Raw genomic sequence first — 11511 nt, 5'->3', positions numbered from 1 at the left:
CCATGTCCAAAGGTCCAGTTTGCCTTCACGGAGCCAGGCCTAACAGTCTCACAGCACTCATATGGGTAACACAAATTAATGACAGAGCAGTGGTTACTTATGAGCATCCACAGCATCACAGCGTGCCAGTTTGCCATGAACACATGGGCTAAAAATAAAACTTTGCCTCAGTGAGAGAAGGCATGGTGGAAGGGTGGAAGGTTGCAAAGTGTCCACACTGGATATAACAACCAGTTGGAGCTGATTATTCACCTGGTAGGTGAGGAAATGGGGTCAAGTATGACCTTAATTTACCAGTTTCCTACAGATTAGCTAAGAAAACACAAATATCTTCTACACTTCCAAGTAACATTTTTACTTAGGATTGATTTTAGACAATTCATGATGAAAACTTTTTCTGGAAAAACTGCGAAGGGWACGCAAAGTGGTGAATGACTGCCGAAACTTGAGACTTTAAAGCCAAAAGTATTAAAGCACCAGCTAAAATCTGCAAGTAGCAAAATGCTGTTTGTCAGCCAAAAGTATCCAAACAATCATTGTAATTGAAAATTAGCAAAATACTATCTAAAAGTATCAAAACTCAAACTATGCTAAAAAGAGCAAAATGTTGATAAAAAGCTAAAAGCAGCTGAAGACTATCTAAAAACTAAAAAGGCTAGCAAATAGCTAAAATTATTGAAAGGCTAATAAAAAATTGATAAGCCAAAAAAGTTAAAATGRTGGATGAAAATAAAAGTAGCAGGCTAGCAAAAAGTGAAGAGTAGAAAAAGCTAAAGATATGAAAATGCTATCCAAAATTTAAATAGCCATATAGCAAAACGCTATGGCCAAAAGTATCAAAAAAGATGGCTAAAACCAGCATATAAAAAGCTAAAAGTATCAAAAGTCCTACTAGATGTAAAAAATAGCAAAAGGTTGGCAAAAATAAATAAATAAATAAATAAATAAATAAATAAATAAATAAATAAATAAATAAATAAATAAACTGGTTAAGGTTAGATAACAGCTAAAAGTGTTGAAAGGCTTGTAGGAATATGACAAATAAAGAAGCTAACGGCTAAAAGCTAGTTATTGTAAAATGCTGAATAAAACCTAAAAGTAGCAAATGCTAGCAAAACGTGAAGGGCAGATAAAGCTGAAAGCCAAAGTTAGTAAAAGGCTAGCTAAAAGCTAGAAGTAGCAATAGCTTGAAATATCAAATGACCGGCTAGAAGCTAAAGTATCAAAATGATGGTTTAAAGCAGCAAATGTCTAGCAAAAAACCCTAAAAATAAAGATGTCAAAACTTTAAATATAACAGTAAAATTAGCATACAACAAAAAAAAAGAGAAATAACCTAAGTGGATTTTAAAAAACAATGATTTTTGAAAGAATTGAAGATATCTAAATGTGTTTCTAAGTTCAATCATTTAAAAAATTAAGTTATTTAAGCTACAGAAACCAACAGCTGCAGCAGCCGTCACCTGAATGAACTGAATGTTTTGATGTATGGCCAAAACAGCACAGAGTCTGCAGTCAGACTGCAACAAACAAAGAAATTTTAAAAAGCAGGAAAACAATAACATGAATGTTGTAACACTCTCACAAACAGCCTTCAGAACCTTTTTACTGACAAAGCAACTCATTTAGAGACAAGAAGAAGAACTATATGGAGCCCAACCAGTTCTCATTTTGATCAGCCATCTGTTGCTTCTATACTTGACAGAAAAATGTCTCCACAATAAATAACAGACAAAGCAGTTCAGCCAATCTAAAAGAAGCAACATAATTTGTCATTTTACACAGAGAAAGTGAAATAAACTCACCACCGCTGCAAKAAAATGTGAAAAGTTGTGAAACTCATTCAGAACTTGCAACAGAAACTCTTCAACCTGCAGTCTGAAACCATGAAGCAATATTCCACTAAATCCTCAAAACCTGGAGGGGAAAAAAAAACAAAAGTATTTCCTTAAAGTCCTACACTGTGGTGGTTGTTCTTCCCTTGTGGCAGCCGGCTGGTGGTGAGGGGTGCAGGACAGCTGTCAGTGACGCACGGTGGCGTCCTGCAGTGAAACTGGAGGAGCTGGTCCAGGTGAGACCCGATCAGGGCCGRTCCCACACAGCTGGTCCCTCCTCAGGCTGAAAAAAAAAACTTCCTTATTCTCAAAAAGTCAAATATCAGAGGAAATGGAAATCTTCTTATATATGAACATCTGAGATAAACAGAGGGAAATTATCTTAAAATAAAAAGCAAACAAATGCAACAAAAATTTAAGTACAAGAAAAAACCTGATTTAGAAAATTTTAAGTTATAAATAAAAAATATCAATATTCCTTTTTTTCTTGTCTTTTTCCTTAATTTTGAATAATAAATTATTATTAATTATTATTGCCTGCAAACAAAAGGCAAACGATAACAGTTTTGCATGTGTAACTATGTTCAAAGCCTCAAATAAATTGTTACCTGAGCATACAGAAATTGTTTTGTGAAAGAGAAAGGAGGTATAGTTTGATTTTATTCACAACAAGAAAGAGCTTTTGTATTTCAATTCATGACATCAAACTATGGAACAAGCTAAATGAGGAGCTAAAACAAAGTCAAAATTTAATACAATTTAAAAGAAAGTATAACAAGGGTGTTTTCATGAGATATGGTGGGTYATAGTACAAATGTGTTTAAGTAAATTGAGATAAGCTCACATGAGTGTGTGTGMATGTGGATGTATGTATATATTTAGGCATATGTCTGTGTGTGGTGAGTTCAGAGCAAAAAACAAACAACTTTAAAATGGAAATTTATCAATTTTAACATTCAGGTCCCTTAGATTTATGCGTTTATGTATGCTTTAGTGTGTCTAAAATATGCACGAGAATGCTTGAAATGAATAAGATTGTACAGGGGTAAATATAAATTTTAATCGTAAATAATGAATGGATTTTTGTATAGATGAATACAGGAACTCAGGGTCTGTTAGTAAAATATCTCATGAAATACTGCACAGATTTTAATGAAACTTTCATTAAATAATTATTAGACACACATCTACTAATTAACCTTTGGAGCCAATCTGATACAAGATGGCCACCACAAACAACTGATCTTAGAACACACAAACAATGCCATTAACTCAGGATGTTTTAGAGATATTACTCAAAGAGTTGGTGTGGTAGTAGCTGAGACTGATCCCCAAAACATATGAACACCAAAAAAATTTGCATCCGCTTCGAATGGGCTGATAACATCAGAATCCGCTGAAAATTAACCTCAATCCTTATTAAAAATTGTCATTAACAATTTAGAATCAACTCTGCCTGTTAGCAAAATATATTTTCAAACATTGGATTTAAATGAAACCTTTGGAAAAATTCTCATTGGATTTACCTCTATAACTGATAAACTTTTGAAGTCAAGCAGATTTAATCTGGCTGTTTCTGTTTGTGGACACTAGGGGCAGCATAACACAGTGTATTAACTACCAGGCTGCATTTGATTCTTTTCATCACCTCCAAATATCTTTAGCTTTTCAGTCTTTAAACGTTTGTGTAAAAATGTTTAAAATGCAACAAAAAGGTCATATGGGTCAATAACTAAACTATGAGTTATGTCACCTATATTTTACATCAGGACTATTTCATGTTGCTATTTTATTAGAATAAGTATTAAAAGTCGACAGAGCCAAACATTTATTTCAGTGTCGTTAGTACTATTTCAACACATTTARTTTTTAACAGGATGATTTATTTATGTTTTAGAGGTAAAAACCTCTTTGAGTTTGAATTATTTTTTTCTGTATTTTCTAAGCTGAAGCAACAGGTTTTTAGCTGTTTTGTCATCTGCTAATCAAGCTTTTCTGTGTTTTGAGTTTCAGGTTTTGTTTGTGCCAGATGTGAGCTGCAGCTCTGGCAGATGTTGCAGATCAGCACCAAAATTAAATCAGTTCTTTTTTGTGACAACCAATACGCCCTAACAAATTCGTGAATATCTGTCCACATTTTGAGCCTGGCCACCGAGAAAAAACAATATTATTTTTTTGAGTTCTGATTTTTTTCCTCAGAATTATCACTTTAATCTCAAAATTCAGAGAAAAAGTCAGAACTCAGGAAAAAAATTCTCAGTGGCCTCTTTCAAAATTTTGCACAAGAAAGAAAGAAAGAAATTTTAAAAACGCTACCGAAAACCTTCTTGGCAGAGGCAATAAACTCTTGAGCTTTCATTTGTATTTACATTTAGCCCTGATTTTTGTTATTATTGTAGAAGATGTTCTATATATTATAGTGCTTATTGTTATCAGTGCTGCAGATTTGCCCTACCTATTTAGGGGAAAAAACTATTTTAAAAAGTTTTATACATAAAGAGACACACAATAAATATCAAAAATATTTTAAAGTGAGTAGATATGAAACAAACAGCTCTTATTTCAATAAAAATTAAACACTGTTTGAGTTGTTACAGCATTGTGATTTTAAACTAAATATGTTGAAGCTTTTATTTTTGCAAGTTAATCTAACAGTGAGTCTTGACCATGACTGTGTAATTTAGGCTGTAGCAGCTGCAGGTAATAAATGGTAAAATCTATTAATATTAATAATAATAATAATAATAATAATAATAATAATAATAATAATAAAATGATTTTTAATATTATAGAGTGTATAAACTATCTAATGTATAGAAAAATNAATAATAATAATAATAATAATAATAATAATAATAATAATAATAAAATGATTTTTAATATTATAGAGTGTATAAACTATCTAATGTATAGAAAAATATCAGAAAGCTGTGTGTGTTATGGGTTCACAGAAAAGAAGACTTGTGTTATTTAAAGCTCCTCCATGTTTCCAGTTGATTGACAACGTAGTTGTCCAATCAAATGTCCCCATTTAGTTCCAATCTAGCCAATCGCTTTGACCTAGGTCTTTAATGTTACACACCACCTGGCAGGTGTGTTGAAACATTTCACCACCCAATATGACAAAACATTATCAGTTAGTTTAATTTTTTTAACCAAAGTGGGTTGAATTTAGCAGACACTTTGGACTGTGAACCCAAATTGCGTGGTAGTGAGTTTGTTTTWATGTCTAACAACATTATCTTTCAAAACTACATTTGTCAAACGCCTTCAATATGTTTTGGATAAATCAAGTGGCTTGTTACATTTGTCRGTGACGTTAAAACCCAAAACAAACACACTACTTGATAAATAGTTACATTTCTGCGCYTGCGCAGCTGTGACTTCGCTGTCCGTGGTCCTGCCTGAAAAGGCTTGCGTGAAAGACGACTTGTGGAGAAACTTGTGGGTTTTTTGGAAACTTAACTTGTTAGCTTTTTGTGTTTYAGCAACGATGGATAAAGTTAACAGACTCTTTAGTCACTTCTTGGTGTTATATTGATTTTAAGCTAAAAACACGAGGGGGAAGTTCGTCCGTTGTTAGCTACTTAGCTAGCTGCGAACTGAAAATGTTTGGTAAGTGTTTTGAAATGTAGRAGCATTTTGTACCCGTAATTACTCTTGTTTTTCATGTCTAAGACATTTTGAGTGTACACATTTAATATTACGTCGTTTCTTGGTGTTAATACGCAAACCTGAACATCTTTTTTTGACGTTTAAAAGTTYTTTTTTTCCTGCGCAGGCGCAGCTTAGACTGCGCCGTCCAGTGTTTTGTAGTGACTTGTGGGGAATCCCCAAAGAGACATGCGGACAGACTTATCACGGGTTAAGTTTAGTGACATGTCACCAAGGAGATGCCCCGTGAATCGAGCAGGAAAGATCTGTCCGAGCAGATTTAATCCTGTTTCTAATCTCGCCTGCTGCTGTAAAAACTCAGTGAGTAATGTGTGGGCTTTGTAGACAGGTGAGAGAGATGTAACATGGGCAGGAATGGACCAAAGTGTGACTTCAGGGATCCACAGAGTCCGTCATCATGTGGCACAGCAACCTGCATCAGTGAGTTGGCTTCTCCCAGATGGCAGTTCATTAAAAAAAAACACAGTTTAATCACCCCCACATAATCATCTTCCTTGTAGATTCCTCGGACTGGAGCTGAGCGACCGGTCAAGCGTGTGTAAAAGGAGACCCCGTCAGCCTCCATGGCTTTCTCATCAGACCCGTCCCGCAGGGAGAAGACTCCCGGGACCCACGGGACACACACGGCTGCTCGTAACCTCTTACGAAAGAAGGAGCAGCGCCGGCGTGGAATCCGATCCTCCTCGCCCATGGGTCGGGTCATCCTCATCAACTCTCCTGTGGATGGTAAGAAGCAGCCTGTGCAGAGCAAATTACAGTCTGCTGTATACTAACTGCTGCTTTATCCTGGTTTATTGGTGTTCTTAATGAATAAAACTAGACTTTATATTCACAACATGAAGSTAAAATACAACTAAAAAGCCTCAAACATCAACATAAAATAAAAAATATTAAATGATAGTTTTGTAAAACACAGTAAACCCAAACAGTAACATTTATTTAAGTATCTACAAAGAACTTGAGTCAGATGTTTGTCAGTTAATTAAATAAAAGACCAAATGGTAAATGTAAAAGTTCTTTAAAGTCTTAATGTAGTCTAAGAAAAACTACATGTGTTGTCATTATTTTCTCACCACATTTGTTTTTATAATCAATTCCAGCATTTGTTTCAGAGAGAAAAAAAAACTCAATACAAAATGCAAGCTCCACTCTCCTGCCAAATATGGTCARTTCTTCCTCCAGGATGATTAATTTCTGTTAACATAAACAAACGCGTAGCATTGTTTCACGTTTTGTTTAGTTTGTCTAAGCTCAGATTGAAGCTGTTGCTGTCTTGCAGATTTGTTACCACCATAAATCTAGATACGTTTTTTATTTTTATTATTTATTAAAATATCAAGTTTTCTTCAAATGGCTTTTAATTTGACTTGCATCCGAGCCTAAATTACTAGATAAAAAAATCCACGGGTAAAATATTTCTGTGTCAAATGAATCGTGATATATTTAGGTGGAGATGATAGCGAGGACCTCCACACKATCACTGTGGATAAGAGTTTGGACGGGAAGCTTGGGTTTAGTGTGCGCGGAGGCTCAGAGCACGGCCTCGGTGTCTTCGTCAGCAAGGTGGAGGACGACAGCACAGCAGGTGGGTGGTACTGCCGGAGTGTATGGATTCTGTTTGCTCCCTGACGGTGAGACCTGCTCCTGCTTACGTGTTGCTTTGTAGAAGAGGCAGGTCTGCTGGTGGGGGACAAACTGGTGGAGGTGAACGGCATCAGCCTGGAGAGCATCACCATGAGCAGCGCTGTGAAGGTCCTGACGGGCAACCACAGGCTGAGGATGGTGGTGAGGCGGGTGGGGAAAGTCCCCGGCATCCGCTATTCCAAAGAGAAAACGACATGGTGACAATCCTGTCTCTAATAAAATAATCCTACTAAATAAAATAGCTAATTAAAAAAAACATTTTCTCCTGTTAATTTTTCAGGGTGGACCTGATCCACAAACGTATGGTGGTGGAGGAGAGCGGGCGGACGCCTTCGGAGGTCAGCTCAGGCAGCGCCCTGCATAGGATCGTCCACCTTTACACCACCTCTGACGACTACTGTCTGGGCTTTAACATACGAGGAGGGAAGGAGTTCGGCTTGGGCATCTATGTCTCCAAGTAGGTCCACTGAAAACAGGAGGCTTCTAAACAAAACGTGGATAAATTTACAAAAGAATGCACAGGAAAAAATGCAGAAATGTAAAAAAAAAAAAAGTGTTGTACTAGAATTCCCGTAATTATCTCAAAACACCCCAAATACTTTAAATAAAGGTGTTGATGTGTTTAACTTTTGGGCTTTTAGGTTGTGTACTCATTTCAGGCAAATGTGATTTTTTTTCTGACAGTCTGAATATTACAAATCCATTTTTTGGTCAAATCTGACCCAGATCTTTTTAGTATTTGGTAATAAATCAGATAAATATCCTATGTTTTTCAATGAGACCACAGTATGAACAGTCATGTCCAACCTCATGCAGTTTAAATCTTGTAACTCCACTTATTCAGTTATGCAACAGTTGCTTCGTCTTTTTTCTTTTAATTTTCCATGTCCTGAATGAATGAAAATCCACAGAAATATATGATTATAAAGTGTGCCTCGGATCAGTATTTTAGTTTTAGCTCGTTGCTCCGTTTCATAAATACACATCGCACCAGAGCAGCCGACCAGAGGATGGTTCAAATGTAAACACTGAGCTTTTCAGATAATTATTTAATCTGCTCTGATTGCACAACCGCTCCAGAATTGACGTGCTAACGTAGCATCCATGTATAGCTACTTCTGTAAACAGCAAGAGGAATGTAACGTCACGTCATCTAATGCTGTAGAGAGTCCAAACTGGAGTTCGATGGAGGTCACATTTAAAATATAACGCTTAAATCAGATTTAAGCAAAAACTCTGAATTGAGCATTAAGACCTGCAGTGTGAACATTGTCTTGGTGTCTTATTTTCTCAGACTGGATCCAGGCGGTCTGGCCGAGCAGAACGGAATAAAGATTGGAGACCAGATCCTGGCTGCCAACGGCGTGAGCTTTGAGGACATCAGCCACAGCAGCGCTGTGGAGGTGCTGAAGAGCCACACCCACATCATGCTGACCATCAAGGTGAGGCTTCAACATTTTGTTCTTCATCATCGGCTACAAAACGGAATAAAGATGAGCGTAAACATGTCATGAATTGGATGCAGTAAATAATTTTGGTAAGATTAAGAAAACTAAAGCTGAACTGAAGCTGAAATTGAGGGCGAGCTGAAGAGGCCGTGTCATGTTCCTAAACCACTCAGCTCTCCCGTCCCCTCTGCGGTTAAACGACCCGCCGTCACATAAACTTCCTGACCCGCTGCCCGCCTTTCATCTTTAATCCTGCCACGCCTGAAGACCCAACAATCCTCTCTCTGCATGGTGGTCATTTTCTGTGGCTGCTCTGACAGCTGGCGTGCAGTTGTAATATTCCTCGCTGACTTTACTTGTTGCAGCTTCGGGTTTCYTGCTGTGAAAAATATCCAGGCCATGTGCATTATTCACCAGGCTGCGGGATCAGGTGCTGATAAAAGAAAACAAAAACTCTCTCATGTTAAAAAGGAACTATCCAGGGTTACTAGGAAGTTGTGATTTTATTTGAAGAATTTATTTTTGTAGGGTAGTGTTACTTTTTGTCAAATATATCAAACCCTATGAGAAACTTTGTATTTATTTTGGATGTCTGTGTCTGTATCTCCACAGGAAGCAGGTCGATACCCAGCATACAAGGAAATGGTGGCAGAATACAGATGGCTCAATAAATGTATGTAGTTTCTTGTTTGTGAAGAGTCTATTTGTTCGGTGTGTTTAAATAAAGAATCGTTTACGTTATAACTCAGTGGCCAACGGCACTCAGCAGTCTTCCTCCCAGGCTTCAGACTCCAACTCTTCCACGTCCTCTCTGTCCTCTGGGACTCCGGTCAGCTCTCTGAGTGGCCTGTCTCAGGTCATGTTCCCGTCCAGTCTGCCGTTCGGTTCTGACATGGTGGARGTCTGCATCTCCACGGAGGACCTTAGGTCAGACTCGTTTATTTATTTTTATTTCTCAGCAGAATTGCATAAAAGTTGGGTTTAACCTTTGATCTTATCATTGATCTGAAGTTTCTTCCTGGTGCAGATGTTTTTTTCATTTAAACTTGTTTCCTTTTTTGTGTACCAAAATGATTTATGTTTGAGTTGTTGCATTCAGATCCGAGTCGGAGCTAACTGAGACCGCCATCCAGACAGAGGGGTCTTCCCAGAGGATGTCTGCAGACACCACTCGCAGCCTGGGACCGACCACTCTGCTCAAAGACACGGCCATCCGRGGAGAGGAGGGCAGACGGTGGAAAGAGTCGCCCAAGACGGCCGTGCTGCTGGCGCTCAGCAGACCGAGCCGACCAATCAGCAGGTCGCAGAGCCAGGTCACCATCGCAGGTCAGCCCMAAGTTTACACAAAATATTCATAAAAGATTTGATGTAAACGGGTGAAAGCTGAGTTTTGAATGGCTTTGATGAAGTAAATAAAACTTTAGTTGTTAGAACTAAAACAATCGGAACACTAATTAAAGCTAAAAAAAGACACTACACTAGCTAAAAGCAGCAGCACCCTAGCTGAAAGAGAAAGAGCATTGGCTAAAGATAAAAGAAAAACACTAGCTTAAACTAAAAGAAGTAAAACACTAGCTGAAAGAAGAATAACACTAGCTGAAAGAAACAGGACATTAGCAAAGCTAAAAAAGAGAACACTAGCTAAATGTTAAAAAAAACAGAACATTGGATAAAGTTCAAAGAATAACAGAAATTAAAAGAAACATAACACTAAAAGCTGAAAGAAGCATACCACTAGTTAAAGCTAAAAATGCAGAAAACTATCTAAAAGAAACAAAGCACTAGCTAAAGCTATAAGAAGTACGCTATCTAAGCTAACAGAAAAAGAACAGTAGCTAAATGCTAACAAACAGATCACTAGCTAAAAGCTAAAAGAAGCAGAGCACTAGCTAAAGCTAAAAAGCAGAACACGTTCTAAAAGAAACAGAGCTCTAGCTAAAGCTATAAGAAGAACACTACCTAAGCTAACAGAAAGAGAACGCTAGCTAAAAGGTAAAAGAAGCAGAGCACTTTGATGTGGTTAGGCTAATGTAGGCCAAAGTATTCAGAAGTAGTTAGATTTCTGACTCAGCATTCATACAGTCTTTCGTCTTCTGTTGCTGCTCCGTCAGAGATCAAGCAGAAGAAAGAAAAGAAGAAGAAAGGGAAGGATCCGGAGGAGAAGAGCACCCTGCAGCGATCAAAGACATTCGTCAACCTGCTGTTCAGAGGAGGACGCAAGAGGGACGCCTCCAGCGGTCGCTCTAAGTCCCCGCCCACAGACACACCTCGCAAAGGTAACTGCAACTTTACTGATGCTTTTGTTTTACAGTATTTGTAAAATATTTTTTATTTATCCAAACATTGGAGCGCTGAGTAAAGCAATAGAAGATCATTTGTTTCTGTAACAATCATAACATCTTTAAAAACGAACCTCTTTAAAAAAGGAAACTTTTTGACTTCTTATGAATCCGTCACCCATTTGGCTTTACAGGCATCTGCAGGTCTGTTTTTGACCAAATTTACCTCAGCTTTAGTGTTGCTGTTACTCTGTATGCTACATAAACGGAAGATCAAAGACGCAAATGACGGACATCATTTTCGAAAAACAACAGCACACAAGCGTCCTATGGCGTGTATACAAGCATCGACCGTAAGTTATCCTAACCTAGCGCCATTCAGCGAAGAAAAGAACAGCAAGCTACTGACTGGCTTCAGAACCTCACCTGATCGGGTAGTAATTTCGGCCTATGTTACTGTTTTTCATCAGTGGACAAAAGACATTAGTGCTAAAGGCACGGATATAACAGACTCTGTTTTAACCAGTCGGAAACAACATTTAAGACTTCTGATCTATATTATATCCTGAAAAGGTTAGACAACCTCCTGTTATGTCAAGTCTGAACACTACATCAGTAAGAAAGCAAAAG

The 11511-nt window shown here is 37.6% G+C and overlaps 1 protein-coding gene across 1 annotated transcript in view; it reads left to right on the top strand.

Moving 5' to 3' along the window:
- Positions 1 to 5233: 5233 nt before the first annotated feature.
- The window catches only part of LOC106535531 (PDZ domain-containing protein 7), a gene marked incomplete in the record, with an annotated part of 11124 nt that continues 4846 nt past the window's right edge, over positions 5234 to 11511 (top strand). Inside the window, 11 exon segments of the mRNA XM_014032565.1 lie at positions 5234 to 5450; positions 5835 to 5930; positions 6011 to 6236; positions 6958 to 7095; positions 7177 to 7351; positions 7435 to 7611; positions 8449 to 8596; positions 9215 to 9275; positions 9352 to 9529; positions 9702 to 9928; positions 10714 to 10878. Coding sequence (XP_013888019.1) covers positions 6074 to 6236; positions 6958 to 7095; positions 7177 to 7351; positions 7435 to 7611; positions 8449 to 8596; positions 9215 to 9275; positions 9352 to 9529; positions 9702 to 9928; positions 10714 to 10878 — 1432 coding nt within the window.

This window comes from Austrofundulus limnaeus, unplaced genomic scaffold (genome assembly GCF_001266775.1).
Source record: "Austrofundulus limnaeus strain Quisiro unplaced genomic scaffold, Austrofundulus_limnaeus-1.0 Scaffold7, whole genome shotgun sequence".
Lineage (NCBI taxonomy): Eukaryota > Metazoa > Chordata > Actinopteri > Cyprinodontiformes > Rivulidae > Austrofundulus > Austrofundulus limnaeus.
The sequence above is the reverse complement of the archived record's forward strand: the minus strand, read 5'-3'. Positions and strand labels throughout refer to the sequence as shown.